Raw genomic sequence first — 21,591 nt, 5'->3', positions numbered from 1 at the left:
TTTACAGGACAGGAGATTTATTTGCCCCCTCCAGCCCACGCGACACCCCATCCCACGTCATACCCACGAGACCACCTTCTTTAACACCCCCCCCCAATCGATAACTACAAATACATTGGCACATTTACAGCTCCACACCCTGCTGAACGAGGCGGGCGGGAGAGGGGAGTCCGGTTACGAAGAGCGGAGCGTAACGAAACAAGGCTATTTCTTCAGGCCACGAGACGAGGACTGGGGGGAGACGGGGCAAGTTTGCGGGTCAGCAGTGGTGAAGCGCATGGAGCTTGAGGACGTGGTTAACGGAAAGGCGTCTTTCACGGAGTCCGGGAGAGGAGGCCACGTTTTGGCCGAGCAGCTCCACGGTTCTTGTCCGGAACCTCCTTGCCGTTACGTCTTCATGGAGGTGGAGGGGTGAAGAAGGCATTTACGTCGGACGATCACTATACTATAGTCCAAAGGTCTGCCCTCCCCTCCTTCGTTGGCCAGGGTTCTGTTACGAGCGAAAGAGAGCGAGAGAGAGAGAGACGACATGGAAAAGAGAGAACAAATTGGCAGAAACAAAGAGGCGGGGGGGGGGGGGGCAGCGCGAACTAAGTTTATAATAATTAAATATGGCATTAAAGCCTCCAATATAATTAATAAATATTTCCTTTTCCGCCATCGAGAGCGCTTTAACGCTTAAGGACGTCCCCTCTTTGGTCCGCTTCCTCCTCCTCAGCGGGGACCTGAACTTCTACAATCATCTAGATTACATTTTAATAAGTGCTATGAATTGGGTCATCTACCCCACTGGATCCCCAGGGTTGCCCTAAATTATTATTTTTTCTACGGGTAATTAAATAAGTAATCTTAACGCCCCTCGTTACACTTACATACCCTGTATCTACCCCTCTCGATCCAGTTCCGCTTCTGCGTCCCGTTATTGATTACATTCTCTCTTTGGATTCTGAAGGTTCTCTCGCCCCTTCACGTTCCTCCTCCCGCTATCGATCCTCCTTAACCATCCAGATCAAGACACTGCGGTTGTTTTAATTATTTTCCCATCTCTCTAGGTTGGCCTCTAATCATCTCGGTCTGAACCGGGTTATTTTATTTCTAATTTTGGCCTCTATAGGGGCAGGGATGGGGGGCGGGGGTCATCTCTCTTTCCATGGAGGACTCGAGGCTCTCTCTCTTTCACTCTTCTCTGGTAAAGGTCTTGCTTTCCCCCTCTTTTCTCAGGGATCATTTGTAAGTTCTCTTCAAAGGCCATGAATCTCAGTTTAGCTTCAAGGCTCCCCCCTGCTCCTCTATGTCTTCCATGGGGGGGGGGGGGAACCATTGCGCAGGGTGGTTGGAAAGAATGATGGAAGGGGAAGGTCAATGCCCCCCTCCAGGTTCCTTCCCCGGGCGCTCAGTCGAAAATTGCGAGAAGGCATCGAGCATCAAGCCTCGTACTTCGTCGGCAAGTTCAGGGACATCGTCAGAAGACAATCCACGGGTGGGAACTCCTGGGAGGATCTGCACCGTGCACTGCCCTGAAAGCAAAGACGTGTAAGCGACTCCGATGAACAGAGAGAGCCTTCATACCCGTCCTACCCGGAAGACACAAAAAATACCCCGAAACAGAACACCTCCACCTGTGCTATTGGCAACATTACTTCTGTAGGTTCTAAAAAGGTCCAAGATTAAAAAGCGATTGAAATGGAATGTATAAAAAGAAAATTAACAGAAATTCAATATTGTTAGAAAATTCAGATGTAAGTGCCCAGCAATGGTACATTTTGGATCTATTGCACTTCAAGTGAAACTTCCAATTCTATAGAGAAATGGACATCGCCATAAAGCATCGGCTCAGTGCGGTCCCCCAAAATATCACATGACTGACGGCAACGGCGGCTCCAGGTCTGCAGATAAAGGGGGTTTATTGAAAACAAAATGAGATATAACTAGGTTTTTGTCAACAACCTATATTACTGTATACAGCCCTGCTGTGGGGGGTATTACTGTATACAGCGCTGGTGTGGGGGGGTATTACTGTATACAGCGCTGGTGTGGGGGGGTATTACTGTATACAGCCCTGGTGTGGGGGGGTATTACTGTATACAGCGCTGGTGTGGGGGGGTATTACTGTATACAGCCCTGGTGTGGGGGGGTATTACTGTATACAGCGTTGGTGTGGGGGGGTATTACTGTATACAGCCCTGGTGTGGGGGGTATTACTGTATACAGCGCTGGTGTGGGGGGGTATTACTGTATACAGCGCTGGTGTGGGGGGGTATTACTGTATACAGCCCTGGTGTGGGGGGGTATTACTGTATACAGCGCTGGTGTGGGGGGGTATTACTGTATACAGCCCTGGTGTGGGGGGTATTACTGTATACAGCGCTGGTGTGGGGGGGTATTACTGTATACAGCCCTGGTGTGGGGGGGTATTACTGTATACAGCACTGAGGGGGTATTACTGGGGGGGGTTACGTACAAGAACTAAGAACAGAAGAACTTGCAGCCTCTCATAGATTCCCATTTCAGTAAATGTAACAGGGTTATTCTGTTGAGGAGTCCAATCATCACAATGAGACAGTATGTGTGTTTCTGACGGTCGTTAGGTTGTAATTGCGCTCTATTAAAGTGTTTTGTTTCTTTGTACCAAAGGAGAAGATCCTCTCCAGATATAAAGAGCAGCCGCTCCCTCCACCACCCGAGAACCCAGAGGAAAGAACCTCACCTGTAGTAAACTTTCGCTCTTTCTTACAGTAGAAATCCTTATAGGAAGACATGACAACCGGAATAACGGGGACCTGCGGCGAGGAGAAGAATGAGAATTCAGTGAGGGACCGCGAGAAACGAACAATGATGGAGAACGGACGGAATATCAAAGAACTGACACCAAGCGGTTCTTTCCATACAAATCCAAGAACAATGTATGCGCTAATTCACGTACCTGGGCCTGCACCGCCAGGTGGAACGCTCCCCGCTTAAACGGCAGCAGAGACCCGCTGTGATTCCGGGTGCCTTCAGGGAAAACCCAAACTCGCACCTGGGGCACGGGGCAGAGAAACGGACGTGTTAGCGGAAAACGCGAGACTCGATGACATCACAAATCTCGATCCAAACTACTTACTCGCCCGACCCTTCCTTCCTCATCTCTCTTCAACAATTTTAATTTTTATATCACGCATATCCCCAAAAAGACAGACACCCCTTCTGTTAATAATATTCTTATTCTTATTCTGTTGTTTATTACTAACTTGTTTTAAAGTCTAAGCCACCTCAGCCTGGATCATGAGCTCCCCAACCAGCTCCCCCCGTACCACCTTCCCAGTGTCCCAGCTCCCCGTCTCTCACGTCCTCTTTTAGCATGGTCTCGGCTGCCTCCGTCATGACGCTGATGGCGTCGTCCGTCTTCTTCCGGTTGATAAAAATGACGCCCGCCAGCCAACACGCCAGGCCAGCCGTGCCCGCGTACATCAGCTCCCGCTTGGCAATGGGCACGCAGCGGCTCGGCAGGATCTCCATCATCCCTTGGGAAGAGCAGAAGGAGGATTCAGAGTTAGTTCTTTCTGCGTTTTCCAGAACACAGAATGTGACAGCGGATAAGAACCATTTGCCCCATCTAGACTGCCCCCCCATCTAGACTGCCCCATCTCTCTTACAAAGACCATATCCACCCCCCCGAACTCTTAATATCCTTTTCCCAGTCCAGCCGCCCAATTATTGGTCCTTCCTACCAAAACGTTTACTATTCATCATCTCATCGCCTCGAAAGTCTTCTCCTTGGTTCGTCTTCCTTTCAATTTCTAAGCAACCCCAAACCGGTCCCAACTCCAGCCCAACTCCACCCAAATCCCGACTTCACCCGATCCCATGATCCCGCACTGCTTCTCTCCCCGTCTCTCTCGCCCCCAATCCTCCCCCCCCGATGCGTCTCCTCCGATTCCATCGCCCCTCCGCACCGCCCCTGTGTTCTTTCCTCTCACCCAGCAGATCCAGCGAGCTTTGGTGGTTTGACACCACGACGTACGGCTCCTTAATGTTGAAATTCTCCCAGCCTCGGACTTCGATCTTGATCCCGTACAGATATTTGATGTGCAGAAGCATAAATCGGAGAACTCTGGAGAGGAGCAATAACATAAATTTGTCATTTTTATCCCCATTTTTAAAAAAAAATATATATATTTACCCCCAAAACATGAATCATTGGTGAGGTTGGATCCTAGAGGCGCGTATCGGGCCAATCATTAATCTTTAGTCCCTGCCGGCCAGGTTGTATCTACGCTGAGGCTCCGTATATCCCCCCGGGCCCGGAGACTTCACTGCGTTGGGACCGCGGGGTCACAGCGGCCAAAAGAGAGCCGAGCCCGGGGGTTAGGAAAGACCGGGTCGGCGAGGGGCGACTCACTTCATGTTCTCCACGTTCCGTCCCCTCACTGCGCAGATAGGGATGGCCAAGATGGCCAGAGTGAGGATCCAGCCGTTGTAGAACGCCATCTTGCAGAAGTACTTGAAGGTCACGCTCCATTCGTATAGGAGGGGAAAAGCCACGAGACAGACCACAAAAAGCCACTGAGCAACAGACAGCTCCATCGCACCTACAGAGAGAGAGAGAGAGGGGAGAACGAGAGGCTGAAGAACCTGGACGAGGAACCCTACTGGGCATAGAACGGAGTGTCGCAGACGCAAGGACCCCCTAAGAAATGGTTCTACCTATAGAATCCATAACGGGATACAAGAAAGCCCCTATATAATCCATGACTGAATACAATAAAGCCCCTATAGAATCCATGACTGAATACAAGAAAGCCCCTATATAACCCGGGGTTACCTGTGACAGCGGACAGAGTCTGTAGATGGGCAGAGTTCACCAAGACGTCTCAGGGTCATCGGAATCTCAAATTGCACAAATTCCAATTATTTCTGCCCTTTGTACTCCCCCCCCCCCGCTTTAGTTTGCATACGATCTCCCTGCCCCGCTCCTTGGCATCCTATAGGCCCCCCTCGCTGGGACAGTTAAACACCGAGGCTGAATTCTGATTGGCAGAAAACTACCAAGAACCCAACCAGCAAAACAAGCAGAACCGACTTTTATAATCGAAGCTGAATTCCGATTGGCTAAAACCCACCGAGAAGAACCAACCAGAAGATCCATGGGGTGGAAATAAAGCGATGGCCGCCTCGGCCAGAAACTCGCGTTATAAAATTATTAATATACTTCATAAATAACATTAATATTTGTATGATTTTTGATGAAGCGGGGTACATTTCTGTGTTGGCGCGCGCTCGTATATCATTTACACGTATAAAGCAGCGTGTTGTATGACGGCCGCGCACACGCGGGGGTTGTGGTGTCGAGGTGTTTGCCGTGTGCCGCTCCACCTGGGGTGCGATCGCAGATAAAGCCGTTATCGGAGCCGTGAGTAACTCACCGTTATCTCGTGATCTCGCTCGGGCTCCAGGCAGGTCGGGTCTCTCCTCCCCGTGAGATTATATGACGTTCTCACCTTGTCCTGCCGCCGACTACGTAACCTCACCGTACTCTACACCGGGGGGGGGGGGCGGGGGTCTACACATTCTGCCCCTCTGCCCCTGCTCTGCTCCCTCTGATTGGTTGCACAGCCTCTACTTCCTCTACTGCACCCCCTCAAGTGATTTACTTTAAACAGTCTCACCCCCAACCGTCCGGACGTGCGCCTCCAAATAAAGCCCCCTACCAATGATTCACTGCCCCCCACACTAACCCTAACCCACACTTTGCCCCCTCCAGTGACCGTCCCTACCGCCTCACCCCACCTGTCCTCTGCGGAGCTCTACCACGGACCGGGGCAACCCTTAGCATGTGTGGGGTTCAGCAGAACACGTGCAGTCACCGACACCATAAGACACGGTGAGACCACGGGCGGTCTCTGTGACCCGCTATTGGCTTACCTGTCACAGCACTGGCCAATGGAGAAGTTGCTTTCACGACATTTGATGACATCACACAAGTTCAGCAGGACGCCTGAAGAGTTCAGATAAGTGCGTTGGGTCTACCGCCTGCAGAGCGTCTCGCAGAGTGCCGTGGAAAGCAGCAGAGGAACGGCTCCTCGCTCTCTGTTAAAGAGACAGCCCGGCGTCACATAAGTCTCACGAACGAAGCCTGCGCGTAAAAGCTCTTTGTATGTCACGTAAATAAATAACTTACCTTAAGGAGGAGCTGCAGCTCCAGGGCTGCAGTGCAATGCCCCCTCCGTGGTCACATTGTCGGCCATCTGATTGGCTCCGTGATGAAGCCGACCAATGGCATGAAAGAGATCCCTTTGGGATAGCTTTCTGTGCATGTGCCCAGGAGGGGTCTCAAAAGACCCCACAGAAGTCTTGCTGAGAGCAGGCAGGATATCAACCTTCAACCAGATCTTGCCACCCCCTACTGGGTGGCTGTTCCACTTATCTACTACCCTCTCAGTAAACTTCCTTTCATCTCAGCCTCGGACCCTCTAGCGTTAGATTCCTGTCTCTCGTTTTCTCCCCCTGCCCGTTCTCTCGATCTTTCCTCTCCTCCAAGCCGGCACGAAGTTAAAGATGCCGTCCCACTTACACAAAACATCCAACGCAGCAGATCTGTGACCCTTCCTCTGAAGGTTCAATTATACAAGTCAAACAGAAATACTCACAGCTATTTTTCCGTTTCTATGGCAACAGCCTATCAGAGCCTGCGTTTGCATAACATGATAAGCGTTCCCGGGGAAAAAAAGTTTACATGATTAACGAATGATTCGCGGGAAAGTCTCGGCCGTTCGCTGGGACCGATGCTCCGAACGCTGTATTTAGTGCAGAGTTTGAAAAGGCTGCCTTATTGATACGACGACCATGAGTTGTCATGGTGATAAGACCACTTATCGATGTTCTCCCCTTTGCTACAAGTAATCTTATCGTAACATTCTTGTATAATTGCACAGCCAACGTAACCCTCATCCCAGAGTCATCAGATACAACAGCTCTATCCATATAACAACCCCTCATTTGTCATTATTAGAGGGTGGTAGCTACATGGCACAGCCTCCCAGCAGAAGTGGTAGAGGGTAATACAGTGAGGGTATTAAAAACGCATGGGATAGACATACGGCTCCTGAGTCTTTACAGCAGGAGAAACAGGAGACTAGACGGGGGGCCGAATGGGGCCGATCTGCCGGCAGGTTCTGCGTTTCTCATCTCCTGACACAATCAGGATCCCATCACCCTCATCCGCTAACCCCCCCACCAAGCCACCCCAGCCTGCGTCACCTCCAACTCCCGCGTGTCATTACTCCCCGACAAACATCCCGGCCCCTAAGCTGCTCCTCCGTGTCGTTATCCCAGCACTCCCCGCACAGCTGCTTCAACAAACACTGTACATGCGCATCAAAATCACCAAGTTCAACCAAACGGCAGAAAAAAAAAGAGCCAGATGGCCCCAGAGCCGCTTCCTGTTTACTTTATAAACCAACGTCTCGACAACGTGTGTAAAAAATATATAGCCTTAAGACAAATAACTGGATTCACCGACTCCGAGGCTGAGAGGAGTGCGTGTATATAATAAAATATAATACATGTGTGTATATAATAGTAATATATGTGTGTATATAACACATATATATATATATATATATAATAAAATATAATACATGTGTGTATATAATAATATATGTGTGTGTATATTATATAATATATGTGTGTATATAATAGTAATATATAATATATGTGTGTATATAATATATATGTAAATAAAATATAATATACCTGTGTGCATATAACAAAATAAAATGTGCTTTCCATAAGATGACATTATATATAAAAACAGAGACCAAAGGCCTTAAAGAAACACGTTATCACAATAATTTCTTACTTGATTTAACCCTCCCAGTGCCAGTGACACTCACCCCACTGGCACAGATTAAACACAAATTGCCCGAAGTTATGACGATAAACACACGCTATCTCCATGCTTTCCATGTGTACGTGTAGGAGCAGGGCAGAATACATATACGCTATTAACCCTTTCATGACAAACACGGACACACGGTCACACATATATATATATATATATATAGCTATATACACACACATATATACATACACACAGATATATATAAATCTAAATATTCCATTCATTTTGATTTTTCTTAGTGCCTTAGAACTGCTTTAAACAATATAGGTCATTTAACCCTTCGGTGCCAGTGAGTAAGCTCTGCACAGTCATTGAAAGGGTTACTAGTGAATCAATGAGATTCCCCATCACAGCGGAGACAGGCGTGCATCGCGTGGAACATACATGTCAGAGACTCACCTGTGCAGAGGGTCCCAGCTCCTGCCTTCCTGTTATGTATCGGCAAATTCTGGGATGGAAGAAGAGAGATGATTGGAGGGGGGCAGATTGTGACACATTGTACCCTATATACCCCGCCTCAAAGGAGGGAGTGTGACCCCTCTCAGGGGTATATGTGTGTCTGGCAGTATGGGGAGCAGTCCTTTCTCTGCTCCCGGCTTCCCCTTCCTCTGAATGGCCATCCACTTCCTCCTCTCCCCCCCCCTCCAATCCAATCAAGCCCCTCCCACTTTACTGTCCCTTTAAATTTCAGCCTGTCCCATCACTTGTGCCTCTGACCCCCTCCAGGCTTTAAACATCTTCTCCCGACAGATTAAATACCCCTTCCCAGTATTGCCCCTGCCCCCTGATCTACACACACCCCCTCTTTCCTTTTACAAATACCCCTCGGGGAGGGGGGGGTCTTCCATACCAATTAACCCCCTGCCTCACACAGTCACCCTCCTCTGTCAATCAGATCCAAAGCCCTATTCTCGCCTCATCCCCAACATTGTAACTGCCCCGACTGCACCTCTGCCCCACCCCCAACAAAAATATATATTTCTCACTCCCTCCTTTTTTCCTTGAAAGTAACTTTTCCCTCCACACCCCCACTCCATCAACTACTCTGCCCCCTCTCCCTCAGTGACTCTTTCCCATTACCTCTCTACCGCCTCCCAGGAATTACTTATCTGCCCCTTCCTTCTCCTAATCCATTTTACCCCATTGCCCCAACCATCCCCAGCAATTACCCCCCACCTTTCCTGTCTCCACCAGTTGCTTTCTCTTGCCCCATCCATGCCCCTTACCTCTCTCCCAGACGCTCTCCCCACCCTCTCTTTCCTCCTCCTCCTCTCTCACACCCCTCCCTGTGATGCTGATGTAACGGTCCAGCCCTGATGTAACACAACGATCATTAACCCGGTACTAACTGGTAGAGAGGGGGGTCACAGCAGCCAGTTACCCCCCCAAGACCCAAACCTAGGGCGGGGAGGGGGGGATCCCGGGTCCAAAATGGCTTCTGTAGATCTGGGGCCTAATGATGGGGAGAAAAACAAAGAGGGGCAGATGTAGAGATGGCTGCAAAGCGAGGAGGGGGCAGATGTAGAGAGGAGAGGATGATGGAGATATCGGACAGTGGAGGATGGGGGGGGGGGGGACGATAAATAACGATTAGAAGAGCAGCCGGGAGCGGGAAAAAAATGAGGGTAAAGGGGGGCAGAATGGGGGGGTAAGATGGCCAGAAAGGAAGGAGGGGCAGGTAACAATACAGGGGGGGGGGTAATGCTAGAACAGGGGCAGCAGCCAAAAAGGGGGTGCAGGAAAGGGAATAAAGGGGGAGACCCCCGTGTGGCAGAGGGAGGGGGGCAGGAATGAGAGGAAGCCCCGAGATGCCCACTTCAGTCTGCAGATGAGGAGGCAGCGACACGGGGGCGGGGCTAGCGCAAAGCACCGTGGTTAATGTAGTCCTGTGCGAGCAGCGGCGGTGCATGCTGGGTACTGTGGTCCAGTTTTCATCTTGTCCATCTGCTGCAGTCTGTGATGTTACAGCCGTGTCCTTCCCTGACTCTGTCCCCGTACAGCGCATCGATCTGGGATACATGATGGGTTTTTGTATAGAGGTTAAGGGGTAAATTGTGGCCCCTGATCTATCTATAAGGGGATTATTTACTAAACAGTGAATTGGGGTGAGACTTTAAATACAGGCCAACCCCTGTGAGATTTAATCCTCAAGAGCGTAACGTGCGATTAAATGGGAACTCTCACCATTTTTTTAATACCAGTTTCCTAGTTTTTGCCCCATAATATAATGTTTTCAAGCAGCTGATTTTCAGCCGCTCTGTTATCTGATCCCCAATCTACTAAAAAAAAACCCTGCCTGTGGGAAACAATAGAATGCCTCGGTTTCAATGACCCAGTAGGACACTCTGACTAATTAAAGTCTATGGAGGAACGGACTTCATCAGCATTGCCATAAAGCATCAGCTCAGTGTGGTGGTTGAACAGAGAAAGCCACCCAAAATACCACTTGTGGCAAGATGGCGGCTTGAGATGTTACCACTCGCTGTTTAGTGAATAATGCTCTCCGTCTTCACATGCGACTCAAAGGCCGCTGACTGCTTGTATTTAACACGCAGCGAGTCCTGCGTGTGGTTTGGAGATATTTACAGCTTTACCTCCGCTCCTGAGAGGCTCCAATCACGTTATGAAATCACTGGGGATGTCACGGAACGAGTGACCTGTAATTACCGAGACGCGTTTCAAATGAGCCGTGCAAAGAGAGAGACGATAAATCACATAGATTGAAAGATGGATAGATATTACGGTAGGTAGATAGATGAAAGATAGAGGAAAGATGGATAGGTATTCGTTAGATAGATGAATGATAGATACAGGATAGGTTATAGATAGAGGGACGGATATTAGGTAGATATAGATGGTGATTGATAGATGGGTAGGTAGCCGGATGATAGATGAATAGGTAGAGGATAGATAGATAGAGGAAAGATGGATAGATACAGGATAAATCATAGAGGGATATACTGGTAGGTAGATAGAGGATAGATAGATAGAGGAAAGATGGATAGATACAGGATAGATTATAGAGGGATATACTGGTAGGTAGATAGAGGAAAGATGGATAGATACAGGATAGATTATAGAGGGATATACTGGTAGGTAGATAGAGGAAAGATGGATAGATACAGGATAGATTATAGAGGGATATACTGGTAGGTAGATAAGAGATGGATAGGAAGAGGATAGGTAGATCGATTATAAATGATGGCTGCCGGCCCGGGGTCTGCACACAAAATGCATTCATTGACTTCATTGGGAGCCCATTCCTGCCACTGATTGGTCGCTTCAAACAGCTAATCGGTGACAAGAACCATCCGACAATGTAGAGCAGTGGGGACAGAGAGGGAAACTTTATATAATTATGGAGAAAAGGTGAAAATTATACGTGCAACATGCAGCTATGCGGTTGGGTGACGATGTGATGTCATCAGTGGATGACGTCACATCACACACTGCCCAAATAACAGCGCTGTGACATCATGTTACATCACGTACAGCCCATGTTCCTTCCTGTCCTACCCACAAATTTGCAGCGTCTGTGGGTCAGGGGAGCTGAGAAGCAGGTATGACTTTTTCTCTTAGGACTGCCCCAACAAAATCAAGACAGTCAGCAACTTTGTACACAGGGTATGTGACCCCGCACTGTGAGGGAGAGAAGGAGAGCGAGTGTATGGTCTTAGAGTGAATGCTCAGTGTATGGGGGTAGAGTGTGTGTATGTTAGTGTATGGTGTTACTTGATTGGCTGCTTTAAGCTCTGGAGCTGCAGCTTCTCCCTAAGGTGTTTTTTTTTTTCTTTCTTTCTTTTTGCAACTTTAAAGAAAGGATATTAAAATAATTAGAAAGTTCTCTTAAAGGGATCACCACCCGTCATACACACTTCGTCATACACACTTCACACTTCCGCACGTGATAGCGGAATGTCAGCTTCTACGCTGCATTCGGACTGATTCCCCACGCCACCACCCCCTTGGCTTGCGGGAGATGTCTTCGGCCAATGCATGCGCGGACCCTCACCCCCACCCACCTCTAATGCTGGATTCCGTGAGATGTCCAGAGACCCCCCCCCTGCGCAGGCCAGTGATTGGTGCAGGCAAGCAGTATTTTATTATCACCCTCCAGAGAAAAGAAAAATAAGCATAGGTGCCAACTGCCCTGGTAGGGTCACATATCCCACATATCCATATTCAGTGGCCCAAAATGTCAGACGATAGAGGAGGCTTTCTGCTCCCACTCTGGAGCTGCAGCTTCTTACAAAATGCATTAATATGCATTCTTTGGACACACTGCTCTGTCCCTTTAAATCACCTGTGTTCATTGTTCTTTCCTTCGAATAGTAAATAAAGCTTGAAAAAGTAGCTGAATGGGCGGTGCTTGCTATTTCACCAATAGCTCGATGTTATGTAACTGAGGAATGAAGGGCGGTTCCTATGTTTGAATGGCAGTGAGTTTAGCCAGCCGTAGTCACTAGATATTCCAACATAGCCAATCACCGCTCCCGAAGGCTCTTTTTTTTTTTTAATGAATCATCGTGGGGGCTGGATGAGTTCGGCCAATCAACAGGAAATAGTGTGACGAAAGTGAATTCTGCCCAATCAATTTTCAGATCCGCCTGTCGCTGTATCGAATCAGGCTTTTGACCTCTCTCGTGACAGCCCATCCTTTGCCCGGCTGGGGTCCGATCTGACGGTTGCCATGGCGGCGGCTGCTGGCAGCCCCGGTGCGGCCTATGAGTGTAATATCTGCCTGGAGACGGCCCGGGAGCCGGTGGTCAGTGTCTGTGGTCACCTTTACTGGTGGGTGTAAGGGGAGGGGCCGAGCTCCCAGTGTACGGAATCCGGCTGTGTTTACGGGAGCCCCGGGCATCTGAGGGGACTGACGTGACACTGTGTGACCTGCACCGGCAAGGCCTACCAGGGCCTGGATTATAATGGCGGTCTGTCCGCCTTACTATGCATCAGATTGGTGCACACTGTATACTTCCTGAATACAGTGTGTGTGTGTGTGTGTGTGTGTGTGTGTGTGTGTGTGTGTGTGTGCACTGTATACTTCCTGAATACGCCTTCGGTGTGTGTGTGTGTGTGCGCACACTGTATACTTACTGAATACACCTTCTGTGTGTGTGTGCACTGTATACTTCCTGAATACGCTGTGTGTGTGTGTGTGTGTGTGTGTGTGTGTGTGTGCGCGCACTGTATACTTCCTGAATACGCCTTCGGTGTGTGCACTGTATGCTTCCTGAATACGCTGTGTGTGTGTGTGTGTGTGTGTGTGTGTGTGTGCACACTGTATACTTCCTGAATGTGTGTGTGTGTGCACTGTATACTTCCTGAATACGCCTTCGGGGGGTGTGTGTGTGTGTGTTTTGAATGTGTGTGTATATATATATATGTGTGTGTGTGTGTGATTTGTGGCTGCACACGCAGTACAGCTTAGCGTGTTCTGCAACGTGATTCCAAAGTCTTGTTTCATGTAAACCTCGGGAGGCTAAAGTAAGATTACTGAGACAAGTTCCTTAATGCAATATGTATAATTCTTTAATAACCGCTGATTTTGAGTCTTTTCCGGACGGGCCAGACGGGGGCCGATCTGCCTGCGGATTCTGTTTCTATGAAGCAGCGAAGGCAGGAAGATAACTGGCGGTTTATTTCTCACCGCATAATATAGTTTGCAGATAAACAGATTTATTATTATCATTTAATGAAATGGCGCCATCATATTCTGCGGTGCTGTACGATGGGTAAACAGGACATAACTATTTGTAGCCGGCTGACTAACAATAATAATAAGACCCAAATCTAATAAAAAGCCGGTGTAATAAACCTCTATTAATATTATTTAAAGGTCTCGCCAGAAAGGGGGATATAAAATTAATTTTTCAATACTTTGTGCTGATCTGAAATATCCATATTTTTACTTTCCTCCATACCTGTGTACAAACTGATTATTTCTACTTTTTTTTCTCCCCAGCTGGCCTTGTCTGCATCAGGTACGTCGGTGTTCGTAAAGCTTGAACCTGCGCGGGGCATTGAGGTTCTCTTTAGAACCGGAACTCTTTCAGCTTTGGTTGCCATGTTTATTTGGCATTTTAGGGGTCAGTTATTAACCGTTTAGTGACCCTCCTTTTCCTTGTGGTTCCCGTTTCGTACCGATTAAAACGCCTTAAGTGATTTCAGGGACTCTGATTTGGCTAATTGGACCGTGTCCTCTTGCTTCAGACGAGTTTGTTGGCCAAAGGGTACCGAGGAATCCCGAGATGCCTCTTATTAATCCTTCCGCTTATGAAATATACTCGCTGCTCCTCCGTGTCTCCTGAAGAGGCGCTTGGCTGGTTTCCAAGGAGTCTCCATGCAGGATCTCGGCCCCCCGGTACCTGACACCGTGTTCTCTTTCAGTGGCTGGAGACGCGGCCCGAGCGCCAGGAATGCCCCGTGTGTAAAGCCGGAATCAACAGAGAGAATGTTATCCCTATATACGGCCGAGGGGACGGCAACCAGCAGGACCCCAGGTACGGCAGCGTCTGCGCGGCGCCGACATATGCCGTCTCTGTGTACAGTGCCGAGAGGCAGGGTGTAATCGGTGTCTGCTTCCCCCTGCAGTGGGCAGTTTTTTTTCTTACTCTGCATATTGCCCTTAGTTTGGGTCATAATGTGCTTTATTAATCAAGAAGGAGGAAAATTATTGGACTTTTTCATTTCATCTCTTTTACCGTTTAACCGTGTCTGGCGTGCAAGTTCCATGGCAATCATTTGTAAATGTTTATTACTGCTGGATGAAATCATCCAATTTTCCAATCTCTCCAGGTTGAAGACTCCCCCCAGACCTCAGGGTCAGAGGCCGGAGCCGGAAAACAGAGCAGCGGGGGTAAGTCCGCCGTCCGCCGGGGCTGTGATTTGGTGATATTTATATTATTTTTTTTTTCTGTTCACCTCTGGATAATGTGTTTTGTGTTGAAAGGCTTGAGCTGTTTTATTTGTTAAAGGCTTTCTGTTATTATCGTATGTTTCTCCGTTATTACACCAAGTTAACATCTGATAGTGATTTCAATGCTTGTTGTTCTGAATGATTAACGTTTATCTGTCCCCGTTGTGTCCGCGTGTGCTCTCCGTCCCTCGATTCTGCCCCCAAGCATCTTCTTTCTTTCCCTCCTACTTCTCCTCTCTTCTTCCCCACCGAGTTTCATGCCTGATCGCTATTTTTTTGTCCCCCGTTTGTCTCAGGGGGTCCCGGGATTCACAGACACGGGCTTTCACATGTCTTTTGGCATCGGAGCTTTCCCGTTTGGCTTTTTCACCACAGTCTTCAACACTAATGACTTTTACACAGCCCCCCGCGCAGGTAACCCACCCACTTCAATAACCCCCCCCCCCCGTCACTTCGATCAGATCACACCGTGGCTTACACGGCTACTCAGGTAACATGACTACCGCCCATCACATGCATGTGAGTAACCTCGATTATATGTATGATGGCCCCTGTAGGCCGCAGTAATTACTGGTTACTAAAAAAAACCTTTAACACTTTGAACCAAATTGTCAATGTAATTCTATACTTTGTAACCAAAAAAACATATTTACGTATATATTTCAACCAACATATTAACCGATTTATTAAAGATTTAATATATAGTTTTATTTATTTCTATTTACACATGGATATGTTACCTAAATCCGTTTCTAGTTCTGGCCGCTGTGATAGACGATTGTTAAAACTGAGACTTTGAACCGGCTTTTATTTCTACCCAGAAACCGGGCAGCCCCAGGGCAGATTCTTTGGATTGCCCGACTCCCTCTTCCTCATCATCGCCATCTTCTTCTTCCTCTGGTTAATCAGCGTGTGAAGCCGCTTGGCCTCCCGTGGATCGCTCCCCGCACCGGCCCCATGGACAAGTACCCGTCGCTAGTAACACTCCAGGCCGTAGAGGACCGCTAACAAATATATGTATTTCACGTAAAATCTTTTTTTTTTTTTTGCTGTGCACTTTAAATATGGCCGCTTCGTGGATATCGTAATGTATATGGAAACTGATATATTTTTAACCCTTACATACCCCTCTCCTTTTACTTCTCCTAAATAATTTTGCCGGGAAGATCATGGAATTATTGGACTATTAAATTCTGCCGCATTGGATTTTTTTCTCCTGTACTGTCTGATCCAGAAGAATTTTGTCTGGTTTCTCTTTTTTTTTTTTGGACTTTTTTGTGTTGGGTGGGGTGGGGGGGTCTCTAAATATGGTGCTTATATTGTAAAATATTGCCCTCAATCTCGGTTTGATTTTCAGATCGGTACAAACTTTAGAGAGTTTGCTTTAACATTATTTTAATGGAGCCGGAAAGTGAGCGCAGCCACCGCCTGCTCAGTGACGCGGCAAATTGCCGACGGGCTGTGACATGCATGCGCGGGTTTTATGGAAATGCCTTTTTCTCCCCAATGACAGGATCGCAGCCGTGACCCTGTTAACAGCTATGATTCACCCACGTGTTCCACAAACATGGCGCACGGGTTACTGGTGGAGAAATAGGTGCCGCTGACCCACTTTTAACAGACTTAACGATCACAGCTCTGCCCCGCGCAGGTAACGCTCGGCTGTAAAACGCTAATTAAGGAAACTGGTTTTCTCAATAAAATGATTCTTTCTGTAGACCGCTTTTTGGGTAGAAATCTCATTGCGGAGACTCGGTGCTCGCCGGGGCTTGGGCCGGGATCTCTGTGTCTGTTTAATCTCTGGGAATGGGTAACACCGGTACTGGAGTGTCGATCGGGTGTTCAGGGGGGACTCATTCTAGTGCCGGCGTTATATACACGGCTTCTCCCCCCATGGCCACAATTTACTGTTTATTTTAGATTTTGGTAATTTTCTCTTCCCCTCCGTAAAATATCCAAACACTCGCTGACTCTCTAAGGCTCGGCTCGGCTCGGCTCGGACCAGGTCCTTTGATGCAGCTCGGATACCTGGGGTTGCCACTAGGTGGCAGAGTAAGATTTGCCGTGAGCGAGGGGTCCGAAGTGACATATGTTGGCCCCGTGCACACATGTCTGCATTGACGTCGTTGTAAAACATGAATCCATGCGCGGTTATGGTGCCAGCTCTTTTGAACCAGCTCTTATGGTATCAGTTCTTTTGAACAAACCGGGTTTACCCGCTAAGCTTCCTCGTCGTGTATAATCGGGGGTTTGTCTAGATCCCCCTGTGATAGAAACGCCACATTAATGGCTCTTTGAGTCATTCCTGTTAAAAGAAACTTCTATCCGGAGAGTTGTGGCTTCAGCTCCTTGACCGCATTACACATTATATGCTGGGGTCGATCGCCGGCCCTGTACAATGTATAGTTAATTCAGTAAGATTTTCTGTAAGTCTTCTCACCCATTGAATCATACATTATACGGGGCCAGCTCAGCCCTTCTTACTGGAGGGACCTGCCTGTGTTGGCCCTTCGTAATGAATGGTGAAGCGAGGGAGTTAAAGCCACAACTATCCATTTAGTGAATAAGCCCCAAGTTGTGTAACGTGTTCTTTAGAGCACACATCGAGTACGCAGACGTCAGATAGGAACCGATTGGCCCGTCCCGGGCTGCCGCTTTAATTACTTTTTACTTATCAGTTCTTTATGATATCTCTGTGCGCCCCCCGAGTCTCTGCGCCGGGGTATTAGAACGGCTGGGGGTATCTCTGCTGCTCCGCAGAGCGTTTCTGTGACGTCTTTTAATAAACACGCTGCTTATACCTGCCTGCCACCAGGTGGCGCTGCTGAGCCGGCCCATTCTGTTATGACATCATAGGTCACGCTGACGTGTGTTTGTATATGTTCTCTTCCCGTATATCCTTTATCCGCCAGACTTCTAATCAAATAATAAACTACACGCGAGCGGCGAGAGCTCATCCCCCTCCTTACTGGTCTATTTCAGACCTCCTGATGTTTTTGTGCATAAACATCCATCCCGATGACGACTGGAGATCTTTTCCGCCAGTAATGAAGGGAAATCGGTTCACCACGCTAAAAAAACTAACATTTTTAATGAAATTAATGGATAAAAAAAATAGTATATATGTAAATTATCACAAAAGACTAAGGCAGATAAATGCAACAGCCTCCCAGCAGAAGTGGTAGAGGGTAATACAGTGAGGGTATTAAACACGCGTGGGATAGACATACGGCTCCTGAATCTAAGACGAGACCAACGACTGATTAAGGTTTGATTCTTTACAGCAGGAGAAACGGGCGACTAGATAGGGGCCGGATGGGGCCGATCTGCCGTCACATTCTATACGGTCTATACCATGGGAGCAGCCTGACTGTTACACTTTTTTTTTAAAATACTCTTAAATCCCCACAACCTTCCAAGAAATAATTGTATCGTATTAGCATCATCATTTTCCAGGGAATGTTTAATTGTCATGTGATCCACAACCAGGCACTGATAGGCTTCTGTCGCAGAAGGCATGCATGGGTGTTTGGTGTGTGTGTATAAGTGTTTGGTGTGTCGATGTGCGTGTTTGGTGTGTCCGGTGTGCGTGTTTGGTGTGTCCGGTGTGTGTGTTCGGTGTGTGTGTTTGTTTGGGGTGTTGGTGTGTGTGTTTGTCTGGGGTGTCGGTGTGTTCGGTGTGTGTGTTTGTGGTGTCGGTGTGCGTGTTTGGGGTGTCGGTGTGCGTGTTTGGTGTGTCCTGTGTGGTGTGTCTGTGTGCGTGTGTGGTGTGTCTGTGTGCGTGTGTGGTGTGTCTGTGTGCGTGTTTGGGGTGTCTGTGTGCGTGTTTGGGGTGTCCGGTGTGCGTGTTTGGGGTGTCGGTGTGCGTGTTTGGTGTGTCTGTGTGCGTGTGTGGGGTGTCGGTGTGTGGGGTGTCGGTGTGCGTGTTTGGGGTGTCGGTGTGCGTGTTTGGGGTGTCCGGTGTGCGTGTGTGGTGTGTCTGTGTGCGTGTGTGGTGTGTCTGTGTGCGTGTGTGGTGTGTCTGTGTGCGTGTGTGGGGTGTCGGTGTGTGGGGTGTCGGTGTGCGTGTTTGGGGTGCGTTATAAATCCAGTAGCGCAGCGGCGTGATGGAAGAATAATAATAATGTAATGAGAATAAATAAAGGGTTTCTGGGAAGCGACTGGAAATCCACGATATACACAAATATTTTAGCTGCCGTCGCCGTGGGGTCTCTGTGATTGGCGTGGGGTCTCTGTGGTTGTTGTGGGGTCTCTGTGATTGTCGTGGGGTCTCTGTGGTTGTCGTGGGGTCTCTGTGGTTGTCGTGGGGTCTCCGTGATTGTCGTGGGGTCTCCGTGGGGTCTCTGTGATTGTCGTGGGGTCTCTGTGATTGTCGTGGGGTCTCTGTGGTTGTCGTGGGGTCTCCATGATTGTCGTGGGGTCTCTGTGGTTGTCGTGGGGTCTCTGTGGTTGTCGTGGGGTCTCCGTGGTTGTCGTGGGGTCTCTGTGGTGTCTCTGTGATTGTACGGTGATCGCTACGGCTCAGCCCTTTATGTTTTATTGCTAATCACGCAGCCCAACGCGGAGGCGTTTAATAAATAAAGCCCTAATAACACGGATTAGATTTACCCCCAACCGGGGCAAGAATAAGAAACCATCTCAAAAGCTGCAATTTATCAATAATATATAACCCCCCCGACATCTCAAATGGGGGAGGCTGGGGGTGTCAGGGGGGCATAAGAGGAATGTGTAGAAAGCCCATAGAGTAAACACAGAAAGGATCAGGCGATGAAGCCTGCGTTCCGGTCATCTGTTTCTTTAGACCATGTGTGAGGCAAATGGTGCCAGCGCCCCCCCCCCCATGGTGGTTAGAGAATAACGAGGGGGGGGGCACCGCGTGAGGGTTATATATAGTCTGCGTGTAAATTGATATGATGCGTGTCATATTCTGCTCTCAGACGTGTCGATGTCGCTGCTATCTGTCTCTAATTAGGCTAATTAACATGCCTAATTAAAATGCAATTAGAGGACCAGCGATGACGAACTCGTGGGGTAATTAGTATTCATTAGAGGGCCGTTATGTACCAGAGGAGGTCCCTCCTGTGCCATCTATCTGCGGAAAACGGCCCCATGCGAGCCATCTGCCGAGAGAGCGCTCTCACGCGTGATCCATGCAGACGGGGCCCCTCCTGTCACCCCGAGACCCCTGAATACACGGGATATAACGGGTCACACTATTTACCGCCAAGGCCCCCCGCGGCTCAGACCCTACAGGGGCCCGGCTGGCGCAGGCGTTGAACGTCCAGCATTCGGAATGCCGCGGAGTTATAGAGAAGCGGAACGGCTTTACTGCTCCTGAGCGTAACCTGTAATGCGCTCCCCACTGGCCGTAAACTGCATTAAGTGAGTAATGCCCTCCAGAGGTCGTTCTCAGGAACGTGTAAGAACGCAGCGGGCAGCCGCGCACATCCAGCCAGTCAGGGCCTGGTAGAACTGCCCTCCCTGCTTATGCATAACTCATAACATACTTGATTCCAAGTCACCTGTATTCAAGCAGGGAATACAGCCGCGCTATAGCAGCAAGAAACATGCCAACTGGGATAACGCAGAGCTCAATGAATCTCGGGGTAGATTACGAAGGCTTCAGCTCCTGAGAATCTGCCCATCTACCCCTGCACTGAACCCCAGCGGCCCCCTTAAGAAGCCCCTTTTGATAATGCAGGGCTTGGTTCACTGCCCTCCGTGAAGCTTAGAGCACCAATCCACCCCATAAGAGTGCTATTTCTATACAAATACCGTCCAAAAGTGTACTCAGTGCTGTACCGGACCAGCTTCGACTCTTACATAGTTAAATGCCGTGGGTTAGCGATAGCCACACACCAGAGACCGCCTGCGCTATGCGCAGGTCCGTGGCGGGACAGGGGTTAATAAAAAGGAGGGGTGGGTTTTTTTATACAAAGGAATCTAAAGACAGTGACAGTTTCCATGGAAACCAAGGAGGCAATTTCTAAAATCATTAGAGAAGATAAAGGGGGGGAGAGGAGAAGGGGGGGGAGAATAAACAAAGGGAGAGAAAATGGGGGAGTGAATCGTGGCAGAAGGTGCAGGAAATCTGGGAAAATAGTAAAAAATCTAATAAAAAAAGTCACAGAACAGCAGAAAAAAAGATAAATTCAGATAAAATAAAAAAATTAAAACAAATAATTTTAAGATTTATTTAAAAAAGATGAGACAAAGGGACACTGTTTCTCAGTGATTCTTTTAATAAATGTGAAAAAAACTGATTCTAAAGAACCCAGAAAAAGAACCAAAAAAAGTTAAAACAGGAAGATTCCCAACTAAACCAGGGAAAGAAATAATGATAATTCACACACCAAAAAAATATAATAATAATAATAATTCAACCTTCCATTCACATACAGCTCGGCTTCCGGACGATGGAGGGCGGGGGGTCACGCTTCTATTATATATGTGAATGTACATATATGTATCCGAACATGATGCGTGTGCGTGAATATCGACACCGCGGGTGGCTAGCTTATCAGGAGTGGGTTTTTTTGGGGGGGGTGTCCTATGTTTTTAAGGTGAGCCAGTTCTCAGTTAATAGGGATTCATATATCAACGTATACATATATGTTGGGTGTACACGTATGTATCTATGGAAGCACACTGCTAGCCATACACAAATCCATTGTGAGTGCCTCGGTTGGGTCGCCATTCACCAACCCCTAATATTTCCTCCAATCCACCTAAAACGCTCATAGTAACAAGTTTTTTAAAAAAATTACGTTTTTTTTTTTAAAAATTACAT

At 48.2% G+C, this 21,591-nt stretch overlaps 2 protein-coding genes across 2 annotated transcripts; one reads left to right on the top strand and one right to left on the bottom strand.

Moving 5' to 3' along the window:
- Positions 1-1,359: 1,359 nt before the first annotated feature.
- Positions 1,360-4,566, bottom strand: LOC149280409 (1-acyl-sn-glycerol-3-phosphate acyltransferase alpha-like). Its single transcript, XM_089500686.1, has 6 exons — positions 4,382-4,566; positions 3,960-4,093; positions 3,328-3,503; positions 2,924-3,019; positions 2,708-2,780; positions 1,360-1,517 (listed from the first exon to the last, which is right to left on the bottom strand). The coding sequence occupies exons 1-6, from the start codon at positions 4,564-4,566 to the stop codon at positions 1,360-1,362; spliced, it is 822 nt and encodes a 273-aa protein (XP_089356812.1).
- An 8,006-nt stretch (positions 4,567-12,572) lies between these two features.
- On the top strand, positions 12,573-15,717 carry LOC149280408 (E3 ubiquitin-protein ligase RNF5-like). Its single transcript, XM_089500698.1, has 6 exons — positions 12,573-12,673; positions 13,848-13,866; positions 14,273-14,385; positions 14,681-14,741; positions 15,098-15,215; positions 15,623-15,717. The coding sequence occupies exons 1-6, from the start codon at positions 12,573-12,575 to the stop codon at positions 15,715-15,717; spliced, it is 507 nt and encodes a 168-aa protein (XP_089356824.1).
- The last annotated feature ends 5,874 nt before the right edge of the window (positions 15,718-21,591 follow it).

Source organism: Sceloporus occidentalis, unplaced genomic scaffold (genome assembly GCF_023333645.1).
Source record: "Sceloporus occidentalis isolate IW3139 unplaced genomic scaffold, rSceOcc1.0.p SCAF_157, whole genome shotgun sequence".
NCBI classification, from domain to species: domain Eukaryota; kingdom Metazoa; phylum Chordata; class Lepidosauria; order Squamata; family Phrynosomatidae; genus Sceloporus; species Sceloporus occidentalis.
This window is presented reverse-complemented; position numbering and strand designations above follow the sequence as displayed.